Source organism: Phlebotomus argentipes, unplaced genomic scaffold (genome assembly GCF_947086385.1).
Source record: "Phlebotomus argentipes unplaced genomic scaffold, Phlebotomus argentipes genome assembly scaffold_18, whole genome shotgun sequence".
NCBI classification, from domain to species: domain Eukaryota; kingdom Metazoa; phylum Arthropoda; class Insecta; order Diptera; family Psychodidae; genus Phlebotomus; species Phlebotomus argentipes.
Window position 1 is genome coordinate 17250861 of NW_026776177.1, and position 27355 is coordinate 17278215.

The following is a 27355-nucleotide window of genomic DNA, read 5'->3' on the forward strand; positions in this document are numbered from 1 at the left end:
CCATCAATACTGAATTCCAGTGCATAACTTTGAGGAAAAGTTATTGATGTGTTTTCCCGGAGAGAACATTGTGGTATGCAAGTTTCACTATTTTTGCAAATTATTAGATATGAAAATGCAGCAAAAACAGACTTCCTTTTACTTTATTAAAGTGACACAAATTGCAAATTTAATATTGATTTTATGCCATTAAACATTTTAATGTGTAATAATGTGCTCATAATCGCATTTAAATTGCTATTCCAAATTTCAGTTTATCATTCACTCGAAAAAAAAGAAGAGAATTTTATTACTATTTCCACATTATTATGTCAGAACATCATTAAGCACATTATGAACGAAATTGACAGATGAAATTTAATATTTTTCGCACAACAATGAATGTGAACTAGTGAAATTTGTAAAATTGTTCAAGTTAATCAAATTATTAGTCTTGTCCGGGAAATTTTCACTCTATTAAAACTCAATTATAAACTTGGAAAGATTTCATCCACTTGAATTTTCCGCCTTTTGTTATTCGTTTTTGCTTCTTTCAATCTTTATATTACTCACTAAACAAAAATGTTTCACTATTTTGCCTCTTTGCATGACAATCACGGCGCCAATATCATCGAATTAATCTATTTCAATGCGCCTTTTTGTCTATTCGAAGCATACTGAATAGTTCCATTGATTCGCAATACTAATTAATATTCATGGCTGATGATGGAAAAAGTGATGACGAGTGTTTATCTGGAATGTATCACGCAAAAAGCCATTACTCGTCCAATTTTCATTCGGCGCGCTTCCCGGAAAGCTCAAACTTTCGGTGCTCCACATGCAAACACATTGCATATTGTGTGTCTTCTGGCTCTAAAGAGATCATTTACTCAACGCCAAAGTTCCTTCATGGCCCTTCTTGCAGACAATTAAGCCCAGAACACTTCTCGAAATGGACATGTAATGAGAAGCGGGGACTTGGGTGATGAAATCTCAGAACTTTGTAGTGTCTGCAGGTGTTCAGTGTGTCTTTTGGGGAGTGTCGCACTGGGGAGAGATGCTCCAGATAAGGCCATCTCAAATGGTGCGCCCTTCTGTTCGATTGACGCCAATTGTTCGTCTCCGAAAGTTCTGGACGAAAAGGTGTTGAGGGACAACTTCAGAAGTGATTCCAATTAATTCTCACACTTCATAACTTGTGAGAGGATGAAAATCTTTATTAGTCCTTCTTCTTATTGTGTCGCCCACCTCAGAGCTGAAGGGAAAAACCACAGTTATTTTCCCACTCCGAGAGAAAATCACTTTCAGTAGGCAAAATCCTCTTGGCACGAGCATTTTTTCGCTCGGGCGTCACACCGTTGAGTAAATGATTTTAATAAAGTGGGACAGTGAGTGACAAAAAATACCATTTCATCTTATCCAGCTCTCAGCGCGTCCCATAATGACCCCACGGATTATGCTTTATTATTTCTCCCCAAGTTTTTCACGCTGATGCATGATTTCGAGCCCATGGCAAAATATTTTCCAGGTAATTTTCGCATTTGGTGTATTTTTAATGGAATAATTTATTCCCCACCGTATCTCATTGTACATTCATAATATGCCAATTAAAGTATAATCTAATGAAAAGCCTCTCAGGAAATGCGGCAATACTTGGGCTTCCCGTGAAAAAGCGAGGATATTAAAAGCACTTGTGATACACACAGGGTTGCCCAGTGGCGCAACTTTCTTTTCACCCTCGAAATTTGCATTTTTATAGAGAGCCAAAATTGCCTTTTCAATGCTCAATGCAAATTCATCTGATGGCCAATTCAATTACAATCGACAATCTGGGCTTTGCTCGCTCAAACAATGCTAGTTCGCCCGAGCATTTGTCAAATCCCAACTCAACTGCCCCATTGCTTTGCCCCTCGGAGCGATGGACGCTGCTGAAAATTTGTAGGTACAAAGTGAGAATTATTACTACTCTGCTGGAGACAGATAAACACTGCAGAAATGCTGAATTTTCCGCACAAAACAAACAAACAATCCGTCCGACTTTTTCTTCAGCCCAACTTTATGGATAGACAACTTGTGGTAGCCCTCGAGCTTTTTCCCGAGCAACACATTCCCAAGTAACATTTTCCCCATTTTCCCCAAATATTTATGTCCTACAATTGGGCGCTTGAAGGGTTTAGGGTAACGCAGGGCAGATAATAGAAATGCGAATTAAATTGTTTGGCTGTATTTTTCTTAAGTGCGCGACATTCAAGACGTGATTTCTTTATGAATTCAACGGTGATCACGTACTTCTTCAACTGATTTATAGCTCCGCACTGAGAGAAAAATCGGGCTGAAATGTAGACGATGTCGGCATATATCAAAAAATAATCTTGTTTAACGAAGATTTTCAAGCATTTCAAAACCTTTTTCGAAAACTAGTTACAAGAATACTTATTTCTTGGTTCAAACACATATTTTTCCTCTGAGTGTAGCAGACAATAGTAAATCTGAATTTACCGTTTGGAAAAGCTTAGCTCTTCGCTATTTGTCATGTTTTTTTGTGCAGAAGACTTCGCGGTGAAGATGCCACGAAAAAATGAGGAAAATGTATCGAGGGCAGTACAAATAGACGAGACAGACGAAAAATATTTATATATCATACATTAGTGGTGGGAAAACTAGAAAAAGCGGAGAGAAGAAAAAAATTCCATTATTTCTCATGACAGCAAAAATTTATATACATACCATCGGGAGTGAGAAGAGTGGCAGTGAAGATGCGGGGATGCTGTTTCGTTTTTACAGTTGACATTCGTTATTGCTGTTGACAATTCTCCCCGGAGGCGCTTCCATGTTTCCCATGCCGAATACATAATTCCTTGCTCGGATGGCCCGACGAGGTCTCGTCCCCACAATGAAATATTTGCGCACGGGCGAAATAGTAAATCTCGACACATTGCTCCCCCTGCAGACGGACCCCAAGCAATCACTCTCGGCCACGCATAGTTGAGAGGCCGCAAGAAAGGTGTCGATTGGCCTATTAATAATATATGCCGATGATTGGATTAATGCATTCCAGCGTGAAAGTCTCGCTCTAGCTTCGCTCTAAGCTAGAGCGAAGCTCTCAACGTATTTGCCGCAATAATGATAAATTTTTCAGTAAAATGACAATATTTCCCATCACGACTCCATTAGAAGGCGTGGCCGGGGAAAATGCGCTGGAGCGAGAGGCAATTTGGGACAAGAAAGAGTTAATCAGAAGCACTGAATGTCAGATGTGGGTTTTCGCAGGAATTCATTCTTCCCCCTTAAAATTCAAGAAATCTCCCCCCATCTTTACTCACTTACAATACCTGTGAACTCATGTGTGAGAATCACAGCTCGAGATCCTTTTGCTGTAAATTCCCTCTGCTTGGGTGTGAGAATGTGAAAAATCTATTGAGAACTTTCATGTATCACCTCCGGAAAATCCACTCCCGCCCAAAATCCACTAGAGAGCGAAGGGAGCACAAAAGTCCTTCTCTCTCTCCTTCACATATACTTAACATTTCGGGGGTGCTCTCAATAAAATTTCGCATTTCGCGTGGTTCACAAAGGAGCAGAATTTTCCAGTGGAGGAGAGCATTTCCACGAGATATTCAAACGTGGCATAATGGAATCCGTGGGCTGTGTACATTCCACCCTATACACCTAATATGATGAACATCGTGAGGTACTTTTTAAGTGTATATTTCCGGATTGACGGAAATAGACACTCTACACATTTTGTCAAAAGCGCGATTCACTTTCAAGTTCCTCTCCATATTAATGAAACGTGCTGCGAATTTCTAAAGGATTGAAGCTTGCGCGAGACGCAGTTTTTTTCCCTGTTTCCATTCACGTGACAGTTTATTTTGGATGGGAAAGGAGCGTCTCAAAGCGTTTACGAAAGTAAATATACTCCTCGTATTGTGCAGATATAAATATGGACAATTATCAACAATTCCGCAACACCTCGCCAGAAAATACTTCCAGCTGGCAAAAACGGTGCAGACGTGAAAATGTGCAAACTTTCCTGTAACTCAGCTGAACGGGGAGTAAAATGCCGGGAAAGTTTTATCATCGGCACGGCAAAACCTATGCCAGGAATGCAAAAACACATATCTGACTTCCATTTGGTCTAATTAGATATGAAAACATTTTATTGCTTAATCCCATTAGCACACCGTATCGTTGGAAACGAACATCATTTAAATTTCAAGTGTTGATACGCGGATAATGAAGAGCACACGTGTATGAGAATATTCCAGCGAAAGAGAAAGCACAGGGAATTTTTTGCATATTTACTCTAGAGATGAAATTATTGTGCATTCCTATAAAATTCCTTATTAAGTAAGATTAATTCGCAACATTTTGACCTCAATCTAGTTTGAGAATCATCAAATATTCCACAATTAAACTGAAATGAAAATGAGCTTTATTTTATGCTGGCAAATAATTCAAGGAGTTATTTAAAGCGAGGAAATAAATCCTCACCAATCCTGAAAAAGTCTTATATTTTGTAGTTGCATAAGCGGAACATAAACAAACTTCTTCACTTTTTCTACGGTTTCTTTACAAGAAAGACTGTTCAACGTTGTGAAGCTTAAGAGAGAGAGTCACATCCTGTCTTCGTCGTTCCTTTTAGAGGCTTTAAAATTAATATTTCATTACTTAAAATGCTTATTTCATTTGACAAATCCTCCCAAAGAAGCCTCTCAATGATAGGGAAAAACCACTGCGAAAACCATTTAAATACGCTGTTTAATGTTCCTGGCTGTATAAACAATTCAGCTCGAAGCAAGGCATAAAATTGTGTACTCATATAAAGAATTTCACTAATTAAAACTTACCGTAAAGCATTCTTAATAGGATTTTGCTGAATATTTACACAATAAATTCCAGCGGCAACTGAGAGCCAACAGAGGCGCGGGAAGAGCGTGAAGATTCTCCGAAAAGGAGTTTCGAAAACCACCAGCAAACAGTATCATTCTTCATCTCCGCTGAAATAATTAGTGATGCTCGTCATCGAGCAATTAACGCGTTGTTCAGGGGCTGCGCCATTAAAGGTTTTTCCATTCAAAGTCTTCACCATTGTTGCGCTGAGACAATTTGCGGCCGTACCTCAAATTCAATTTACACCATCTGAGGTGGAAATTTCGTGTAAACAGTGGGCCTGTGGGGGTGGATTCCTGTGGAAAAAGAGACACTCTGAGTGGCTCTAATGGAATTGCTTTATCTGCTTAGTGATTGAAAGTTATCCTCATTGGTAATTAATATCTTATTGGGAAGTTGCGGGAGGTTAAAGTTGAAATTAAATTTTCCCTACCGCTAAATCGCCCCCGGAAGTGGGGGACTTTTCAAGGGGAAAATGCCACTTAGGGTGGGTGATGGGCTATTTGCAGCTTTTCAAATTCCAACATGGGCAACAATCGGTGGAGGGTGCAAAAAAACCAGGGCGCGAAATAAATTGAATCAATTGTAATGTGTCAAATCCATAGGAACTCGATATATTAGCCGATTACACGATGCGACGCATATTAATTAATTTAATTAAAATCACGGATAATACAATTAGCTGGGTGTCAATGCGCGCAACGAATGTTTTCAATTGATGGGATTTTTCCCGTGTTTTTTCCCTCCTCTGACTAATTAGGAATTTCCTGTATTCATTCACTCTAATTTAACCTGTGCACAGGTAATCACAGCAGGTGTGGTTGGAAGATATTAACTGTGTCGTGGGTGAATTTCTGCCTAATGAACTCTCACTGGTCTTGCTCTATTCATAAATCGATGGAACTAATCACGCGAGCCTCCACTCTTCGCATATCAAATATCAAAACTCACATCGTCAACATTCCACAAGCGCAGGCATTATGGAATTTTGCATTTGGTCCCCCGACAGTCTTCCCCACCCTCACGACCTTCGCACAGCCAACATATTGATGGTGGAAAATTGTGATGCTCTCGCACTGAGACATGTGGAGAGATGAAACTCATTTGTCACGCCAGATACTCGATTAATCATGTGATATTGTAAAGATTGTGTATCCTGACCACACAGCAAAATTGAGATTAATTAGTTATCTTTGACTACCAACTCCGATTGCCACTTAATTCATCGCACACATACACACAAACCAGTCCCGGTAAATTGAGTTACGTTACATTCTTCGCTGGAATCGCATTTCTCAGGAATGTCTGTATATGAAAATTAATTATGCAACATCTCGTGCGGAACTGCCATAAGGATTTCCCATAGGTCCATAAATCCATATGAACTAAATTAATCAAAATCCAGATGGGAAACTTTCCTCCACGTCTAAACTTCTTGTATTCAAGCGAAAAGGTGCGAAGAAGGTGACATCGCGCCTAAATAAGTTCGAAGTTTTCACAAAAAGGGAATGGAGGAAAAAGTTTGAAAGAAACAAATTGAGCGAGTGTGGAGACAACATGCTGGAAAATTGAAGGCAAATGGTTAGAAGAAAAACATCTTCAACTGTTCTATTGGTCAGACTTTAAATAGTTTCATTGAAGAAAGTAATCGTGAGGAAAAGCTTAGAAAATAGACGAAACTATTGGAGGATAAAACAAGCGATGCGCATTATTAAGCTGAAGTTTGAAACTTCAATTGAAGTTTGGCGAAATTCTTTCATGAACATATGTGTTAACATATGTATGGATCGTAAGAGTACATAATTTTAAATAAATTGACATGTATTGAGGTGAAATCTATCACTGAGTAGACGGTGAATTTCCAATATAACTACATAAATATTAGATATTCATATCGATATACTTAGAAAGCAATAAAATGGGCGGGGCTTCAGAGAGGGCGGCACTCTTCAGAATTTGTCACATCCCAATAAGTGCGGGAGTAACATGGAATATGTTGTAAACTCACGCGAACGCGAATTTCGAGTGGGATATAATTTTAATCGTGCGACAAGAAAATTGTGTGAATTATTCACAATGCGCGAGGGTGGGAAATGATTTTGAAATATTCCTCCCAAAAGCTTTGCATATGTTCAATAAATCAGGGATAAATTGATATATGAGCGGCATCCTTGGTGATGATTCTCAGCATATGTGCCAGTTTCAGAGTGTCTCCATTGAGGGAATTTTCAAGATTTCACGGTTCACTGAACAGTGAAATATTGATAAAGAGGCCTCCACCCAGAAAAATTAGATTCCTTTCAATTTGGCCACGATAGAAATTGGGGTGATGCGGAGCTGTGTGGCGATCAGACAAATAAATTGCAAGTACGACAGAAATTGCTCCGCATCGATTGAGCAATTCCACGCTATTTCAGCGTGATATAATCGCTGCGAGAACGAACATCAAACAGAGATTTTGTCAGGAGAGCAATTTTCTAATACTCTGCAGATTTGGCAAGTTTTCTTCTGACTTTTATGGCCAAAAACTATGCATTATTAACACCAAATTGGGTGGAATCATCAAATTTTGTCACTGTTGTGATTTTCCCAGCGACACTGCGAATTCGATAGCGTAGATTGAGATGGCTTTCTGTGACGGCTAATCCGAAAAATCCAATTTGCAATGGTATTGCGGTGTGAATGGAAACTGTTTTGACGGGTAAACTCAATTACTGCCAACTCTTGTTCACACTTTAGTGGCAGTTTTATGTAATTACGAGGAAAATTCTCTACTATCTGCGTTAGCTTGTAGTGAATAGAAACTTTCTTGAACGATTGTGCGAAATTAGTTTCACAATAGCTGCTGAGCTGCATAACATACACACTTCATCGCTCTTCAAATGATATACTCCACCGCAGGATGTTTTCATAGTTGATCTCGAGCTTCGTGTAGTTAATGAGGTTTGAGAGTTCGGAGTTCTTCAAAATCAAACATAACTTTTGTGCCACGAATCGTCTTATTATTTTTTTTTAAGGTTGAAAAATACACTGAATTTAGCCGAAGGGGAAATTTTGTTCATAAATCAAATGGAGATGAGAGGAAAGTTTTAATGATATTTCACCTCTGTTTGCAGGTCTGCACCATGCATCGTCCCTCGGCAATATAGAGGCTTCGTCGAAGGTGAGTGCGGAATTTTCTCGAGGAATTCTCCATTCCTTCTCACTGCTGCCATTGCAGGGTTATCACCACTTCCTGGGACGGAGCTACGATTCCGAGGATGAGAACATGGGACGAACGAGAGCGCACACCACATCGACTCACTTCCTGAAGACATCGATCTACTCCAGAGGGGACATTAAAGAGCAAGTAATTATCCGATGGGATGGCGTGAATCCCTGTCATCGCGATGAGGTTGATTGCCCATTTTTCTGCTGCCTATTGACTCCGAAGGCGGACGAGTGGGACAATTTAATGAAGCTCCCAAACCCACCCCCTTGGGAATTAAGTCAAAACGCCACTTTGTCATTTTCTAATCAAGATGGAGCGAGAGCTCTTATTGAATTTCCATTTCCCATTCCCATAATTCATCGGTATGTTGACAGAGGCGAGTGAAAATTAATATTTCCCCTCTCTCTCTCTTTCTCGCACTCTGTTTGCTCTGCAGTATTGTCTCTCAGACAGACAATTGAGCTCCATCGAGCCGCCGCGCAGGGAAAGATTTTTCGGTTGTTGGTCAGGAAGAGGAGCCCCTCAGTCCTTTCTGGGCGTCTGTGTGGGCCGAAGAGCGCCATCAGATGAGAACATCCACGATTATGCGCCAATCTACAAGTATCCCAGGTAAAACATCCATTTTCCATTCCGAAATTCATCGCCAGCGAAGAAGTTAAAGTGCTTGAAGCCATTTTAAAACTCCACTTTGTGATGCTGTTAATTAATTCTAACTGGAAATTGATGGTCTTCTTTATTTACTCAATACACCTGTATGAAATGCTCCCGCGGGCGTCGTTTCTTGCGTAGACTTTTCACTTTATTGTGAAATTACTTCAAATTAGACTGGGCGTTTTAGAGATGAAAGATTATACCAAGTCGCCACTTTCGTAAATGTTTTGTATGGTAAAATTTGCATCACAGTTTTGCGACTGTAATAAGCTGTACTTGACAGCTTTTATTTAAAATATTGTGAAAATAAAGTTGCAACGACTCCTATATTATTAGTATCTTGGCTTTGTCATCCTATCTAGAATATGTTAGCACTGAAATTCCCTTCAATTCTGTTCCGTTTAATCATTTGCTTGTAATTAATTAATCGATGCGCTCTTTCCTGGTCGCGGGCTCCGCAACAGGTACCCACCGCCGGGCCCCGTGCCTCATGACGTCCTCCTGTACGATGAGGACCTCGAGAACTCGTACTTCCGACGACGGCCCACGTCCTTTCTCACTGGCGGCGATCCTAAGCGCTATACCTGGATGCCCGCCGACGAGGAGGCGGTTCGTCTCGAGGGCCCCCGTCCCATCTGCCCCGAGGACGACTTCAGAGGACCGTACGTGGTGGGGTCGTACCCGCCCAAGGAAAGCGCGTTCCTCAGCCAAAGCACGGAACATCTGGCAAGGTAGGGTGATTGCCAGTACAGTCACGATAGAGGAACTCAATTGTGGTCTTTGCAGAATGTATCAGTGTCCGACTCATATTGGAATTCCGCCCCCACCTCCGCCGCCCATTGTGCCTACGGACGGGACAATTCTTGGTGCTCCGAGGTAAGGAATTTAATTGCTTTGCAATCGCTCCCATTGCCATTATCTACACACAGTCACTCAATATGATTGATTACGAACAATGGTGAATTTGGTTCAAACTACTAAATCCGGCCATTCTGTGGGCATTAAATGGGCGTCAGATGCCCACTTCGCACGCTTTTCAGTGCAACTGCTAAAAGGCAGAGATTTAAATCCCTGCAAATCTACATTATGCATCACACGAATGAAGGCGAACAAATATTGTTCCAAGCGGGGGTGTTATCATTTCGGAAGTGACAACATTTCGGGTGAAAAGAGCACACAAAATGCTGGGATGAATTTTTAATATTTAACTCAGCAGGGTGCCACGCGAGAGCTTTTGAAAGTCAGGGATTTGAGCTTCAATTGCGATAAGATGTGCGGAACAATGCTCGAGCGCTAAGCGGAAAAGATAGTCTGTCGTGGGGAGATTAAGACGAACAGAACCAAAGGTAGGAAGTCATCTTACTGGTACAATTGATTTTCGTCAGACAATCGCAATCCTCTCAATTCGACTGAAGCCGAAATCATTCACAACCACCAAACCTAAGGCATCCAATAAAAGTCCCTCCCATTGTATCGCCTCATGTCTAACATCTACACGGCAAGGATCTGCCCTTTTTTCCATCTCCATTGTGGTGAATCAGGAGAGTGAAAAAAGCAAATTTTCTTCATACCGTCGGCAATTTTATTGATTTAATGGAAACGACTTTATTAGCTATTTATTTCCCTTTTTCTTGTCCTGGCGTGAAGATGAAAAAAAGTACACTTGAGAAATACAGCGCGCACTGGCTGGGTGATCATTGGGTGGAAATGGAGAAAATGAAATGTTAAATTGGAAAATTTATTTATAGAAATTGTGCAAGGCATTTTCTTCAATGGTCTCTTCCGCCTTTTTGTGATTCTTCGAGTGTTCCGCTAAAGTTATAATTGAAAATTGTAAAGGAAAAAGGGTCGGAGAGACGAAGCCCATCGTCTCGAATTCCCCAATGGTTTCCTGCCAATACATCACACTCGTATTGTATGTTGATGTGAGAATTTAACCGCAAGACGGCAACTGGGAGATTATCAAAGTAATTCGCCCTAATTCCCCACCCTGCGACCCACCAAAGAGTTGACTAACCCATTAGAGATGTGATTGATGATGGTGTCGGAATGGTTTAATTTCAAATTGCTCCAAATCACGTGGGCGGGGTGGATAATGCGAGGCAACTAAACTCAATCTTCAGCGTCACTAGCTTCCATTCCAGGGAGGAAATTCGGCGTGAGAGCCCAGAATACAGCAAAGTGAGGCATCGATCATCCCGCCGCACTTTAGAAGACACTAAAGTCAGTGTGGAAAAATGCTGCGATGCACAGTCCCATCTTCATTTCTGGAGCAAACGCCAGTCCCAATATCGATTTTCTCCCCGCCCCCGACACTTCCATTGAGACGCACTGAAGTGAATCTGGAGTGGAGGTTCGCCCCAGCTTTTCTTCTCACGGAATTTTCGGATGGATTTGCCCCAATCAGTAACTGGGGAGTTTTTCCACTCAAGCAAAGGGCAAAATTCGCGCTGTCTAATGAGAGACGAGAGGAGAATGCTCTTCTTAGCTACAAACTAATTACAGGGCGTTCTTGGAGGTCTGGGCAATCCCTCTGAATATTAATGAAGTGACTTAGTTATGTAAAGAGTCTTAATTCTAGCATTGAAAATGTTGGCCATTTCATTTGCAAATTGGAAAACGCGATATTTGCATAAGTAGAATTATCAGTAGGTAATATGCAAAGAAGGGTACTTTGCGTTTTCATAGAGAAATAAACTGAAACATTTTATTTGAATAGGTAGAAGATCTAGTAGACGTTTTGGTGGGTATTTCAAATGCAATTACTGGCTAAGAAAGAATTGGAAAGAAATTCAAACTCTCTTTTATTTACACTTGCAATATTGCAATGAGCTTTTCATTCGCGCAAAAACAGACTCTATCATATAGAGATTTTTCTGAACGAATCATTTTAATTATAGTTATCTCAGTGCTAGAAATGAAATTGATTCAGTTTTTCGCAACTGAAAAATATCGAAATGAATTTTTAATTATACTTTATTAAATATGCTGTTCATTCTCTGCTGATGTGAACATTCGCCTAAACATTTCATTAAAGCTGTTCAAACAAAATTCTCCTTCAACAGGGAATATAATTTCAAAACTACACCACAAATAGTTGCTAAAAGTAATTACATTTGAGCGTCTCTCATGGATATTTAGAGTATTGTAAATCCGTTAATTGTGACTTTCATAGCGCATTTATAATCTGATTAAGGTGATTTTGTGATATGGAAATTTCATTGCATAATCATTGCGTATGTAATGTAGTATTACACACAAATGAGTAATAATTAATTAGTTATGCAAATTCACATGAAACCACACATAACGATAGCACAGCCCAAATAAAAAATTCAGGATAAATTCGCCAATTACCAGCCCCGACGCTGAAGCTGTCGAGAGATCATCTCGAGCCATTGTGTCTATATTTGAGCATAATTGCGTCGTCGGCTTCCTCAAGTCATGCTGGGACAGACGAAAAGTGTCAGGAAAATTCATCGCCTTGCGATTTGAGCCATTCTATCCGACCAATTTTCCAGATTAACTGACACGCGAACCCTTTCTCCTGTCGAACCCCGCGTCAGCCACCCGCTGACACGTTGCTGATGGGTTTAGAGCGTCTATGTAACCTTATTAAAATGTATGGTGTCACATTAGAGCACGAGCAATTCGCACGTCATCGCAAATTGCAGTGGGAGTGGGCGTGCGATGCCACCGAAAATATGTTATAACAATTATTATTGTGCCATGGCGAAAAAGTTGCGTTGTGTGCGGTGTCTCCTGTGCGGGGGCCAATCACATTAGGCCCACACGCTGTGCAGCGGAATTCTGGCGTGAACAACATCCTCTGGTGTTCGCATAGATTGAGCAAATTCGGGGTATGATTAAGGTATTGTTACGGGCGGGAATGATTCTCGTTGAGGAAGATGAATGTGTTGGGCCTGGGGAGGAGGCTAGATGAAGTGTCGACGGGAAGCATAAGCACATGCCATGTAAAATGGATGTTCTCCTCCGCCGCCGAGCACACCGCATAATTTATACCCTGACTTGAGACGCTGAGTTCGGGGACTTTGAAGTATAAATTTGCTGCACATCTTCCAGGACGAAACATGTGAGCTTCGCCCGATCACACACCCTCACCTCCTTCGACGAGGCCATGGGCATGAGGCCGCTGTCCCGGATGGGCAGCACGGCGACCCGCAGCCAGGAGCGCCTGATCGGGGGCAAGAAGCCCACCATCACGCTGTCTGCTCAGCAGCTGCCGCCCACGCACCTCATCCTGCAGCCGCCGCCGCAGCCCCAGCCGCCGCCCCCGCAGGAGATTGTCGTGGTGGAAAAAATCAAGAGGGGCGCAATGAAGACGCAAGCCACCCAGACGGAGGTTTGCCTCGGCAAGAAACCACTGCCGCCACACCATTTATCTCTCAGTCCGCGAACAATTCACCGAGTAAGTAAATCCTGTCTCCCTGCGGATTAGCACATTCCCACCTCCCAGTGAATTAAACTCGCAAACAATCTGACTTCAACTTGCCAAGACACTCGCAATATGCTTGATGACCGTAGGGTCAGAAGTAGGAACTTTCGTTACTTCTAACTACCATTTCATTGCCCCTTATTTAAGATTCATGTCAGGGTGATGGGTAAAAGTCCAAAGTTTTGAAGGAGTTTGCACTCCAAATTCAGTGTTCTGCCGTAATTCTGAATAGAGAAGCGTCAACTTTAAATAAGTCGTTAATATGAGGGCTTTAAGTCGCACATAAATTCGAAAAATGGAACATTTCCTGGATTTTTGTACGAAATTCAAGTCTTCTGCAGAACCATTAATTCTACATGCCCAGTTTTTAATCATCCTATGAAGCTCGTGTGACCTGAAAAATCAAGAATAATTACGCAATGTAAACATCAAAGTCTTACCCGGTGACATTATGGCTCATTTGAGCATCTCCACAACCCCAAACCAGCCACCATTCTCGGCGCAAAGCCACAGAGAGACTCTGTTTGCTGCCTGAGCCTCGACCTTGTTGCTTTTCATGAATTTTATAGTAAAGCAATGTCTCTCACTGATTACCCAGGATTACTTTGCGAGCCATCTCGAATCTAGCGCACAGAGCCTTTATTTGCTATCCTGATGTACATGCCGCCCCAGCCCTAGATTATGCTAATAGACGCTTCGATGTAGCATTGTCTCCTCATTCGTCTGTCGGTTTTTCGGATGGGAAGAGGAGGGGGGAGAACGGAAATTATATTTCTCCGGAAATTTATGTCGCAGTTTAACCTGAATAAAATGAATTTTTAATCCCGGCGAGGCGAAGGCGAAGATGTAGGGCAGAGTTTATCTGCAGGCCTGGAATTGTCTTAGTATACTTTTTCCTGGTGTAATCACAGACCGGAAAGAAATTCCTCTTGACACATCCCATGGTAATTGTTGTGTGCCACAAGAGCGGGACATAATCCTAATTTGAAGGAGCTTTATAGCACACTTCCAGCCATTCATGCCGTCACTAAGCCCCCAGTAATTACACACTATGTATGGAAAGTTTGTAGTTTTGCTCCCACACAAAGTAGTACAGAAGAGCCTCCTTATGGCCGCTGTGAGACACCGCATAGACGAGCGTCGGGGTGAGATATTGATTTTTCTGTGTCACACTTTGATGGGCTAATGGAAGATAGTGTTGAAGTGTATTTTGGGCCTTGAGAGATATAAATTTAATTATGTAGACGACTCTAATGGCTTCATTCTCCCAAAGGGACTGTAATTATTTTCCTTGCTATTATCATATAATTTTCGGGAATATTGCAAATTTTAACTCTGTCCCTCTGTCGCTCCGGAAATTTATGCGCACTGAATAATTTATCTCCGGACTTGACACTACGAGTAATCCACTTAGGGGTCAGTGTGTATTACTTTTTGTCCCCGACAGCGGCATAACTATTTGGCAAGGGTGTAAAAAACAAAGTGGAATCCAATGGTAAAGACTTTAATCAAATGATAGTTCGGTGGAAGTTATGTTCAGTGGAATTTAATGGGGTCCATAGTCACACACTGTAGCAGATTCCCCCAAAAACACCCCCTTGGGACATAACGAGTCCACTGTGGTGGCGCATAAACTTGAATTTTGCGGGAACAGATGTCTATTGGCTCGTTTCACCCCCAAAACTGGTGCGGTGGGTGGTTAAACGAACATTCGATTTTATTCAGCCAGCGTCGTTTGTTTCTTTTTTATCTCCCATTCTGACCATCTCCCGTGCAAACAGTGAAAGAGCATCGATAAATCTAACACCGCGTTGTGCGTCTATTTGCCAGGTGCGAATGGTGTCTCAGGGAGCGCAGACGAATGGCATGAACGGCCGGACGAAGCTGACGAAGAGCCTGTCTGAAGCGGCAACGAGGCTGGGGGTGGGAGTATCACCCACGTCACCTCTGGAAGTGCCGCAGTCGCCTGGGGATCACGAGCCGCTGCATCGGACGCAATCAGAGGAGCCGCCCAGATCGCCTTTCAGTCTCACCACGCCAACAGGCCACTTCCAAGACATGCACTCGAGGACATCGTCGCGTCTGAGTCAGATTGAGACGTCGAGGAGTGACATGTTCTCCTCCGAGAACATCTTCACGCACTCCAGGAATCACTCTCAGGACAGCGCGGTGACGTCCAAGGCGTCTCAGGACAGCATCTCGATGGCTTTCGAGCCAGCGGTGGCGAGGCAGGCACAGCTGGAGCCTGTCCACCAGCAGTGGGACTACGAGACTCACAGTCTGCCCAGAAGAACGTGCATTCACCACAGAGGAGAGGAGCGCACCAGCACTCTGCCCCGGAGAGAGCATCAGCACCATCCGTGCGGTCATGTCACGATTGGCAGCACGGAGCTGCTGAATGGTGGAAGCGGTGTTATCCCGGAGAGCATCCTCAAAGGCAGGAGGAGCTCAATGGCCAGGGACAGCTCAACAGAATCCAACGCCCCATCCGAGCGTCTTTCTCGTCGGATGTCGTCGTACACTCCAGTTCAAGAAACGCACATGCAACTCAGGAGAGCCTCACATCACGTCATCTCGCCGGAAATTCACTCACTATCCAGAAAAGCCCCAACGAAGCAGCCGATAACGTCAGAAGAAGCCTGCTCGACGTGCGAATCTGAGAGCGACTCCAGAACTGACCGGGAAGAGAAGGAGATCTTTATAGATTTCAAGCCCAACATTTCGCCAATATCTAGTCCTATGGCCAGGAAGAAGCGCCTGCAGAAAACCCTGTCCGAAGGAGAGATCCTGTTTGAGAAGCGAAGGGAGAGCAATATGGAGGCACTGGCAGCAATGTCAGCAAGCGATGAGGATCTGAATACTCAGCTGGAGAGGGAGAACCTCAAAGAGCAATATCAATACCGATCCTCACCCATCAAGGATGAGGGGATCTGCAATAAGCAAAACCTACTGACCATTCCCCACGCTGAGAAGACCCTCAGATACACTAAAGAGTCATTCAGGAAGCGATCCATCAGTCTCGAAGATCCGTCAATTCAGGAAGCTGGATTGTCAGGAATGGGAACTGCAAAATCCACTCCACCTTCACCTTGTCCGGATGAACTTTCTGTCCATGGACACTCGACTTTTCCATCTTCAGACTCCATTGCGGCGGATCTGACGTCGAGAGATCATTCTGATGGCATCTGGAATGAGTCTCAGATCACAGTGCTGACCAATGAGCAAAGGTAAGTGGATCTTAAAGAGCTGAGCGTCTCACAGAGCCTTCTTCGCCTAGTGATAATTTGCTGACTAACTAATTTCTGTCTTACAATAATCAAAGAGATTGTTAGCTGTTCTAGAATAATTATGCAATGAATCCATTCAACTGAGATGTGTGATTCATCATTTCTCAATTATTAATTCTCTTGTGATCACGGTGTAACACAATTAAAAGTTCTCTTTTCGTGCGCTGCAAACTTTCCGCGCCAACTTATGATGCAATAAGTGCAAGTTTCATAGTTGTCTGCGCTACACAAGATAACGCCAACAGGCATCCTTTGAGGAAAATCTCATCTCTTGTTTGTTTTCCAGCCCGTCGGACTCCGGACCGTCTCTGCTGACTCCAACTTCTCGGCGGAAAAACTTGATTCTGCAGCACCAGCAGAGGAGCTCCATGGACACTGAGGCACTGGATCTGGAACAGGAGACGGACCAGGTTAGATTTCTCCCCACAGACGCATTCCTTTGACAATGTCCGAGTGTTTTTCCGCCCTGCCGCAAGTGTGGCACACTTTTTTTGTGATATTTCAAAAGGTTCAAAAGTAGATAGAATAATACGAGACTCGACTTTAAGGAATTGAGGAATGGGGAAAGTTTGCACTGCGAGAGTTTCCGCATTGTGGCGGAAAAGAGGACGCTCTGGCACAGTAGAATAATGATAGGATAGAAGACCGCAGACAAAGAGCTTACATAGTATATACACAGCAATTTTAATAAATGGTGAAAAAAAAAATTGGCAAGAGCAGAGCCTGGCCGTAACCACATCAGACAGAATTGAGGGAAAGTTGTTGGTTTATGGGCATCTTTTTGGCCATGACTTTGTGTTGTTGTATGCAAATTTGACTGGGAATTTGAAGAAATTAAACTTTGACTTTGCATCCGTGCCACTCTCATGCCCAAATTAATGGCTTATTGAGGCATGGAGCATTTCTGAAGGCACACAAGCACTAATTAGACCTTTGAAGTCAATTTGCGGAACAAATTAGGCTTCGCATGGCCCTGTTATTAGGCGCAAAAGTGTGACACACAGGACACGAAATGTTGCACGATAACTCAAAAGATTGGAGAATTGAAAGCCCTTTGGGCCATTTAAATTTCACTGTCATTAACATTTTCATGAGGCACCACGACAATGTAGCTGCCCACAATTTTCCTTTCACACCACCTTAATCATAATGGGGTGACGTTGTTAGTGCCACATATAATAAAATTGAGTATAGCGTGTACATATAGTCCGGAAATTGTCTAGACTTGGTCTAAAGAGCGCAACGAGAGCCAAGCACGGTCTCCTTGCCCTATAATGTGATATTCAATCTCACGAGTGCGCCGCCCAAACCCAGCTTCCTCGTGGGCTGAAACAGGACATCCTCCCAGAGCGCCCTTCTACCCGCAGCGCCGCTTTCACGGACGTACATTTTCTGCAAATTTATACAGCGGAATCCACCCACTCTCGATCACCCCAATCGATTGACCATTGATGAGAGCAGGAGATTTTATTCATGGCATTCCCGTAGTTTCTACGCAAGTCACGCCTCAAAGGTGTTCCACATGGAGCTCTCCGGCTCATTTCTTTTCCCGCACTCACCCTCGAGGGGTGATCATTAGTCAAGTAGCGATACACTCCACTGAATTGCAAATCAATCGCAATGGCTACGCAAAGCCACTGAAATTGCACGCAACATGAGTAAGAGGTGATAATTTTATGGAGATTGCTGAGGCAGGATGAGAATTTGTGTGTATATCGTTCCCTTTAGCCCCGATTCATTAGGGAAGATTATATTCTAAGGGAAGATTGTATTTTAATAGAAAATCCGGACAAAGTCTAAAGTGCAGTTATTAATCAATTAGAAAATCAATCAAATAGCTCTTTAAAAAGACAATTTTGTATCCTAAAATAGTATATTAGAGATTATTAGCATAATAAGTATGAGTTAAATATTGAATACTTATAATCTTCATCAGATTTCTCTAATAAAGTGCATCAATTGGTGTTTTCTAATGTTATTTAATCACTTAATTATTCCTAAAACGCTTAAAGTTAATTACATAACCTAGACAAGGAATTAGAATTTTTATTAAAGAAAATAGTGTAAGAAACATTCATGTATTGCGCTAATTTCTTTTGAAAGTAACTTTTGGACGAACCACTTCGAAAAAATGAAACACTTCCAAATACTTCCACATCTCACCATATAATATTTCCCCCTTGCAGGCATAAAAATGAGACCAGTCAGCTGATATCATGCTTTATATCGATAGGTTTTTCCTGCAAATCGTCCATCCACTTTAATACTCACGTTTCATCTTTAATCAGAACTTTCTCGCTGGTTTCATCTTAATTTCTTCAAACATCCTCAATACGATGCGTCGAAATTCATTTTGCAGAGTGCATTCTGCACGAAGGCCCTCATTCTCTTCCCAATTAATTAACTTCATTCCTCCTTTACTTTGTAAATCAATTACATCCCTTCGCCTCCACTCGGGACGTTTCCATCTTTATGGCTTATCGCCGTGAAGAAAATTCAACCGTGCGTCAATCCTTTGCTTGCATCATTGCTCCGTGATCCGCTCCGCATACACTTCTCCCGCATTTCGTATTATCTCATGTGCAAACAGTCGGGGCAGGTTTATATTTATGCTTGGCTCCAAGAATGAGAAAAGTGTCTCTGGCTGCGGAGGTTCATTTGCCGTGCGGTTATGGTTCAAATGCTCTTATTAAAATTTCAAAACGGTTACCGTCAAGTCATGTTCTGCATGCTGATGGGGCTGTAGAAGGGAAAATTGATTGCAGCAAGGCTGAGACAGTAAATCCTCGGCATTGGGGATCTCATGAAATGTTTACGTTCACCTTTTCATGAATTTCCAACAATTGACAAATATTCCATCATATATTTAATAATTCAGGCACAACCACAAATGCTTCGCTGAACTTTTTAACATTTTCGTGTGCTACACAGAATTTTCCGCAGCTCAAGTTTCCTCCTGTATTCGAGGGGAGGTGGTGTGGGTGGCAAATCAAGTGTATTCTCATATTGTATTTATTTGCCAACGCGGGAAAACACTCGTAAAAGTTTTTATCATGATCTCCCGCCCACTTAACTTTCTGGGTCATTTTCCAACACGGTGACACTTTGGGAAATTTTCCAATGTATTCAGATTTTCATGTGAATTTTATTGGTCGTGCACGCGAGTAATGCCCGCGATGTCTTGCAGACTCCGGTCGTGGTGACGATGGCAACAGCAATGACACAAACATCGAGCTCTGCTCTACCGATTGAGGTGCTCTCGAAGGCCTCTTGGGCAGGTGGGCGCTCGTCGATGAGCATGAGTTCGACGGTTGTGGGACCCACACCTTCCATAGCAGTGACACCGTCGCTCAGCATGGAACAGGAGGAGAAGAGTCCGAAACTCGAGATAAGACGCACTTCGAGAACACTCTCGCCGTCGCTGAGGCGCGAGATTCGAAAGTCCAGCCTCCAATTTGAGATATCGCCGCACACGATTCACAAGTAAATACACTGAGGAAAATTCAATAGACTCTAATTGAATTTTCCCTTCACTCACATTGAAACAACTTCCTTACAGAAGACAGGAATCTCCGGAGCAACACAGCACTGATTTGGCCAGTAAGATGGAAATTTGCAAGACCAGCACAGATATATCTGAAGGCAGCACTAATACTGAGGATTACATCACCTGCACGGACAACTCGAAGCGCGCTCAAGGTATAAAAATGTCAGGAGCTAGTTCTTCATCGACCACACAGGTTCCAGGTGCGCCAAGAGCCCTGTTAAATGTCATGTGTCACTCATGTGGGGTCAGTGTTGCTTAGAGACCTGCACCGTGCCAATAGAATTGAGTGCAGGTCTCGCTGTTGCGTTCTTAGTGTTGTCTCTCAGGAGTATTATACCCTCAGTTCGTCCTTATAGTCTTATTGGTTTCATTCATGGAATGACCATTGAGTTAATTGTGAGATATTTTGGCACGAAAACCATGCCTGTATGTGACTGTCATCCATTATTCGCGTCGTGAACTGTGTGCGAAGTAGCTTATTTTGCCGTTCAACTTTCAGCTCAAAGCTCCCAGACGGCGACAGTGCAGGACGGCTCGTCCTTCGAGAGCGCCTCATCCATATATAGTCTGGCACGCGGTGACGCTGTCTGCGACGACACTGTTGCAGTGGATGAGCAGAAACTCAGCCCAACTCCAGCTCATGCCATGAAGCTATCTCCAGCTCACTCAGTGAGCAGCAGCTCCTCGGGAAGCTACAGCCTGAAGGATTTCACCAGAGCAAAGACGTCACCGTCAAGAACATCCAAACCGGGAGCAACGCCGAAACCGAAGCCCGAGTCTATTTCAGATGATGAGAGAAGTGAGAAGAGATATTCCAGTTCTGGCTACTACGAAAGCCCCCACGATGATGGGGCGGAGGTGAAAGTGGTCAGAGGGAGACGAAGGAACGACTGGAATGACGAGGAGAGAAGGCGCAAGAAAGGCGCTCTGAAGCTGGAATTTGAGAAAGACGCTCCAGTGGAGAAGAGCTTCACCTCTCCTCATCCAAAACCTGGTGCGGCATTTAAGCAAATCAGTCCTGATGACAGAACAGCCTTAAACATCCTGGATGGCACGAGTCCCAGCAAAGCCAAGAGATTTCGCCCAAAGACTAGAAGGTGAGCCAAACATGATTTATTTTTGATTTTGTGAACTTTATACAATTGGAATTGTCCTTGTAGATCCCCGAGGAACCGAAGTGCTTCAGGAGAGGACACCCTTATTCGCAGGATCAAAACACCCGTGATACGAAGTCCGGAACAAACCCCAGCCATGCATGTGGCAAGCAAACACAGCCCGTCCAAGTATCCAACGATGTCGCCTCACCAGCCTTACAGTCCTGGCGGATCGCCGCGAAAGCACAAGGATCCCTCGCCAGTGAAGCGCCTCAAGGCGCTCTCAACTGAGTCCCTCCGATCCGTCTCGCCGGGCTCCGATTCTGTCTTCTACAGCGAGGCGGATGCGATGTCTGAGCACCAGGTTCACTGCCACCACTGCGGCAAGGAGGTGGAGATCATAACGGCCGCCGCGGATTCGCAGGAGTCTCTGGGCGCCGCCGAGGATGAGCGAGCAGAGATTGTGCAGCCTCCGGCGGGATTTGCGGATTCCCCCGATGGCATCAGGGCTCCGCATCACACGAGGCTGTACAAGAAGTTAGACAAGAGATTTCGGTCAGAGGAGCGACATGGAGATCGCCGGCACTACAGGAACAGAACGGACACCAGGGCCAAGAGTGAGGAGCGAGGGAAGGATGAGGTTCCCAAGAGTGTCCTGCGTCCGGCTGGATCGAGTCCCTGTGTCGTGCCTTCGGATGATTTCAATCCGAGGGAAGTGGATCCTGAGCAAGGCATTTATCATGGATTTTACCGACTAGGAACGTGGATTTGCATCGCCAATCGGGATGTCTGGAGGCGCCACGAAATACCCTCAATGGAAGGTTGGTTAAGAATGAAGAGCCTTTAATGTCTTTGAGTTTAATTGAGTGCCTCATTCCAGTGAGATTCTCAGATCAGGCTCGGGACTACTCAGAGCGCAGAGGCTCCACGGAATCAGAGAAGGATTTCAGGAAGAAATATCAGGCCATCACTCATCGCCTTGTTCATCGCAGATCATGTGTTGAAATGTACCGGCGACAGAGCATCAACAGCTTCGGTGAGTTGACATTCTTGGCACTTTCCCTGTCGAGCGAATGCGGAAAAGCCAACAGTTTATCCCTAGTGCTGAAATACCTCAGCGTAATTATGTCACGAGAGTCTCGTGAGGATTTTCCCCAGAATGCGCTTCACCGTGAGACTTTTCATTGCGGCCCGCGGAAAAACAATGAAAATCTCCTCGAGGCTAAAATTAAAAGGCGGCTCTGCCGATTACAGACGAATGACGTGCCCCTCATTGCTTGAGTATTACACTGGATTGCGTCTTCAGTCTATCACCGCCTTCACACTCATTACATTCGCTCTCGTGTTGTTACTGTGAAGATAAAAAACCACACGCGCGTTTTACGAAGAAATGTCTTTTTAATCGGATTTTGACTTTGCAATTTGTGTTTTTGTCTCATATTCTTCAATTTCGCTGCCATTGCGAAAAATCCGTCAACAGCAATCATGTTGGGTGAGTTTTTCCGGATGCTTCACAGCTTGAGATGATGTATAAATAGACACTCCAATTGATTTGTATTATGTACTTTATTTTTAAACATTCTTCTCTTTCTCAAAATTTGTATCATTCCGCCAAGATATTGCAATGATCGCCTCGTCGAGTTCTCCTGACTCCATTCGGGGGCGCCTCGAGGAGATTTTCAAGCTAATGCTAATGATATGGGCACGACAGAGCGTTGCGAATAAAATCATATCCGGAGGCATGAGTGGTATTTCGTCAAGAATACATTTCCCACCAATTCTCGGGGCTTGTGTAACTGAAAATCCCTCTCAATCTCCTCCGCACGTGTTCTTGCAGAGACGGATAAGACGGTGGTGGTGTGTCGCGACTCTGGGGAGTTTGGCTTCAGGATTCATGGCTCGAAGCCCGTCGTGGTGTCGGCCATCGAGCCGGACACGCCGGCTGAGTCGTCGGGCCTGGAAGTTGGCGACATTGTGCTGTCGGTGAATGGCATTTCTGTGATCGACAAGAGTCACTCGGAGGTCGTGAAGATCGCGCACGCGGGCAGTGACACGCTGGAGCTGGAAGTGGCCAGGACAATAGGCATGCTGTCGGCCAACGGAGCGGACAACGCGGCGATCTACTCAGGATACCTCCTGAGGCAGAGCGGTTACGCCAGCGGAAGTGTCAACACTGCCAAGTGGGTCAGGCGGTGGTTCACTCTCAGGCCAGATCACTGTCTCTACTTCTACAAGACGGACGGGGTGAGCTGAATGCATGATTTTGAGTGACATGCAAAACGGAGCTTCATGAATTGCCAATTGAATTCATTCGCAGGACTCTCAGCCGGTGGGCGCAATTCTCCTGACCAATCACAGCGTCGAGCACTGCTCAGGGAGTGAGATTGGGAAGCCCTTCGCCTTCCGGATTGACGGACCCGAGGCGCCGCCACTCTTCCTCGCCGCGGACAGTGAGGAAGCCGCCAACCGTTGGGTCGCCGTGATGAGTCACGCGTCGCAGCAGAGTGACCCGTGGCTGGAGGTGAGCACGCGCAATCTGCGTCTGTCACCCAACTGCGTGCCGCGGCCCGATTGCTTTGGGTATCTGCTGAAGCTGGGCAGTCGCTGGCGCGCCTGGTCGAAGCGCTATTGCGTGCTGAAGGACGCCTGCATGTACTTCTACCACGACGGCAACAGCAAGAGCGCCTTCGGTGAGTATTTGCATATCGAGCCGATCGCCGAAATTTGGTGGCATCTGTGAATTTGCTTCTCTTGGCAGGCATGGCCTGTCTGCAGGGCTACCGTGTGCAGCCGACGAGCACGGCCGGGGGCAAGAAGTACGCTTTCGAGGTGGCACCGCCAGAGCCCAAGCTCAGGCATTACTATTTCTCCACCGAAACGGAAATGGACAAGAAGAGGTGAGCCGCTCTCGCCCAAATTAACTGATGTTGTTGCATAACAATGGCATTTCTCCGCAGATGGGTTGCAGCGCTCGAGTACTCCATCGACAGGTGGATGAAGGCAGGCTAATGGACTCACCATTCATCGTGATTCGCGTCGTCTTTTGCAAAAATGAGGGAAGAATGATTTCTATGGATGCATTTTTGGGTTTTTGCGTCGTTGGTAGAATATTTCAATGTAATAACTTTAGAGGAATCTTAGATATTTGTCGTTAATGTTGACGTAGTGAATCAGAGGGAATGGTTGAAAATATCTCATCATTCTATGGAAAATTACATACGAAAAAAATGGGAATACGAATTCGTGACTTTGTCTTATGCGAAAATCTAATTTGTTACAATTAAATGGAATGATGCTCAAGGAAAGAGAGAAAAGGAAAATCACAAAAAGTAGCACTGACCATTATTCAAATTTAATGCAGACGAGAAGGCAGAAGAAGTGAAGCTGAAAATAGAGTAATATATATATATTTTAAATGTTAGAGCTTTAATTCTAACTGTAAAATATATTTTTTAATAAAAAGAATGATATAAAGATAAACTAAATAAATGGTGAAAGGACCATAAATCAATATTAATAAAGGGAGGAATTATTTGAAAAATTCATTTACACTTTCTTTCTCAATTGTTAATGTTTACCTCAGAGGAAAATGACGAGATTGATGTCCAAAAATTTATACAAGATGAAAAATTGTTGACATTATTTCATATCAAAGCACAAAAATTATGCTAGATAAATAAAAAACCATCTAAATATTAATGAGAAAAAAGAAATTACGACATAATTTGTTATGATTGTACGTGAATGTTCTAGTCGAATAAATTTACGGGAAGTCACTCGAAGTGCTTTTATGGTCAGTTGGTAAATATAGTTGGTGTGAAAAGATGTGTAGAATTATATCATTTTCTAAGTGGTTTTTATGTTATTCCCCTTCGGTAAAAGCACAATTACATTTTTAAAATTAAACCAGAGAGAGGAAATCGCTCAATAAACAACAAAGACTAAAGAGGAAAAATTAAATATATAGAGAAATAAAAACGAAAGCGTAAATTATTAGAAAAGATATACAAGAAATCTACCGAAGAATAAGAATATTCCAAAGAAATATTATTAATAATAGGACTTACTTGAATGAATAACCCCAAAAGAGAGTTGAAGGAGAAGATGTTGTCGTGTAAGAAATATATCTGTATTACTACCTAAGTGTTATTAGTACGCCAAGAGACAAAGCAAGACACACAATTACATTAATGTTCTGTCGATGAGATTCAAAAGGTAATTAATTATGTAACTTGATAGTTGTGGCAGATTCATAGCAAAGAAGTTTAGAAAGAAAGAGTGAGAGAAGACGTAAATTTTGGGTGGTATTCACCCCTTTTGTTATATCGCGTAGGAAAATCGTGATGGTGTGAAGAAAATACACATTCGTTTTGATGAATATTTAAATTTTATGTAGAGAACTTTTATTAGGTGAAAAGACAAATGGGACAGAATGGAGAGAAGCATTTAATCATCTCTTATCTCGATGTCAAGAATAGACGTCGTGTATGAAAAATTTATTGGTCAGACGAGAGAGAGAGAGAGCAAATAAAGTTAAAACGAGAAGACATCTCTTCAACTACGATGAACTACGCTCACTGCCAAAAAATATGTTTGAAATTTAAGGTGAACAAAAAAAGAAAACTGAGAAAAAGGGAGAAAATATAATAAATCCTATTAAATTAAGCAAATTCCATCTAATCTTTTGTGCACTTTTTGGGCTTTTGTATTACCTCGAGCACGGCGTTTTTGTGGGAATTGATGGAGGCTATCGTTGGTTTCATCGCCAGTGATCATATCTGATTTTTGGCCCAATGTTTCGTAGAACAATTGCAGACAAATTGAATGTGTTTCGGACACGAAATTTTACACACTTGAAAAATATTTATGGAAGCAACAATTAATAATCCCTTGACTTTGTCTCTAAACCCTATAATTTTGTGAATGCGCAAATTTCTCTCCTCTCAATTGAGTGTTTATTTAGAAGCCAGCTTTGCTTCACTCTCTTTTGCTTCTGTGGTTTTTGAGGATTTTGCTATTTTTTCCATTCACCTGCAAATTGAGGCGTCAGGGGCACTTTTGCCTCATCTGCTCCTTTTTCCTGTGAAATTGTATCGTATTTCATGAGTTTAACCACTTACATGGTTGAGAGAATTCTCTTGGCGAACAGGCAAAAAACTCGAAAAGCGATTATTGGCTGCGGAATTCTTCGGCGTCCCATTGTGCAAAAAGTATCCTGTCAGTGTTGCTGCAGCCAAGATCTATTGTCCACGCTTCATCCATCTAATGCATTTGGCCTCTCTGGCCGCAAAAACGCTGAGGCCACTCTAAATGGTCGCTGTTGGTCACTGTTGTTCTCCGGATTTGCCTCTTATTTTTTTGCGCCTCTCTGCAGAAGTTGTTCTCACTCTGGTGGCACATTTTTGTGGAGAAGCGGAAAAAATTGATGGTCAAAATTTGCCTCGAAGACACCGCAAGCACAGGATCGTTGACGATCACCTCTAATTTCCCTCATGAATATTTATGCGCCGAAAAATTCATCTTGTGCCTATTTATTGCTTCCTCCACAATAAAACTTGTTGACGGCGTGACATGTCCGAGGTCAGCGCATTTTTTCGAAAGGATTTAGTGAAGTGAGATAAGATAGGAATTCCACCGATCGACTGAGAGATGTGTCTGACCTCTTGAGGTTGGGAATGCAATGAAAATTTAGATCCATCGGGGAAATGTGTAAATCACCCACAATTTTCGAGAGCGTGTCAGTGGATTCAACAGGTAAAAGCGTTTAGTGTTTGAATAAAATTTAAATTTATTGTTGCTCTTGTCGCAGGGCGAAGCCTCCGTGTGTGTGAGATGGGAGAGATCTCGATCATAGAGAAGACCGTGTGTCTCTCAGAAGTATAGCAATTCGACACACACTCGCGCATTCATTAAATCTGTTATTATATACCTCCTTCTCTTCGTGTGGTGGAACAATTGGTGTGCCGAAGAACTCTTATTCCACTGTTTACCACAAGCCTCATGACTTCCTGAGGTAGCACCGAGTCTCTCTTTCTTTCTACTACCAACCGATCAACCATCATGCCGCGTAGGTTGCGCGCCAGAGTCGAAGTGGAAGCTGCTGCGTTAAGTGAAGGATATGCGATGGCTCCGCCCACTCGGATGCTCCGCCCAGCCACTGCTATCCTGCCGAAGACGATGGCCTACTTCATTTTTCGGTCGTGAATTTTCCACTTCATCCGCAAGACAGTGCGGCCC

At 43.2% G+C, this 27355-nt stretch overlaps 1 protein-coding gene across 1 annotated transcript in view; it reads left to right on the top strand.

The window, feature by feature from the left end:
• LOC132259266 (uncharacterized) overlaps window positions 1-25782 on the top strand; it is a 43150-nt gene extending 17368 nt beyond the window's left edge. Inside the window, exons 3-21 of the mRNA XM_059756828.1 lie at window positions 7989-8035; window positions 8093-8221; window positions 8520-8692; window positions 9199-9465; window positions 9521-9610; window positions 12818-13163; window positions 15021-16417; window positions 16764-16887; window positions 19665-19960; window positions 20037-20224; window positions 20524-21121; window positions 21185-21939; window positions 21999-22289; window positions 22539-22610; window positions 22735-22866; window positions 22956-23362; window positions 23436-23808; window positions 23877-24015; window positions 24076-25782. Coding sequence (XP_059612811.1) covers window positions 7989-8035; window positions 8093-8221; window positions 8520-8692; window positions 9199-9465; window positions 9521-9610; window positions 12818-13163; window positions 15021-16417; window positions 16764-16887; window positions 19665-19960; window positions 20037-20224; window positions 20524-21121; window positions 21185-21939; window positions 21999-22289; window positions 22539-22610; window positions 22735-22866; window positions 22956-23362; window positions 23436-23808; window positions 23877-24015; window positions 24076-24127 — 5876 coding nt within the window. The 3' untranslated portion in view covers window positions 24128-25782. The remainder of the gene's footprint in view (window positions 1-7988; window positions 8036-8092; window positions 8222-8519; window positions 8693-9198; window positions 9466-9520; window positions 9611-12817; window positions 13164-15020; window positions 16418-16763; window positions 16888-19664; window positions 19961-20036; window positions 20225-20523; window positions 21122-21184; window positions 21940-21998; window positions 22290-22538; window positions 22611-22734; window positions 22867-22955; window positions 23363-23435; window positions 23809-23876; window positions 24016-24075) is intronic.
• Window positions 25783-27355: the final 1573 nt, after the last annotated feature.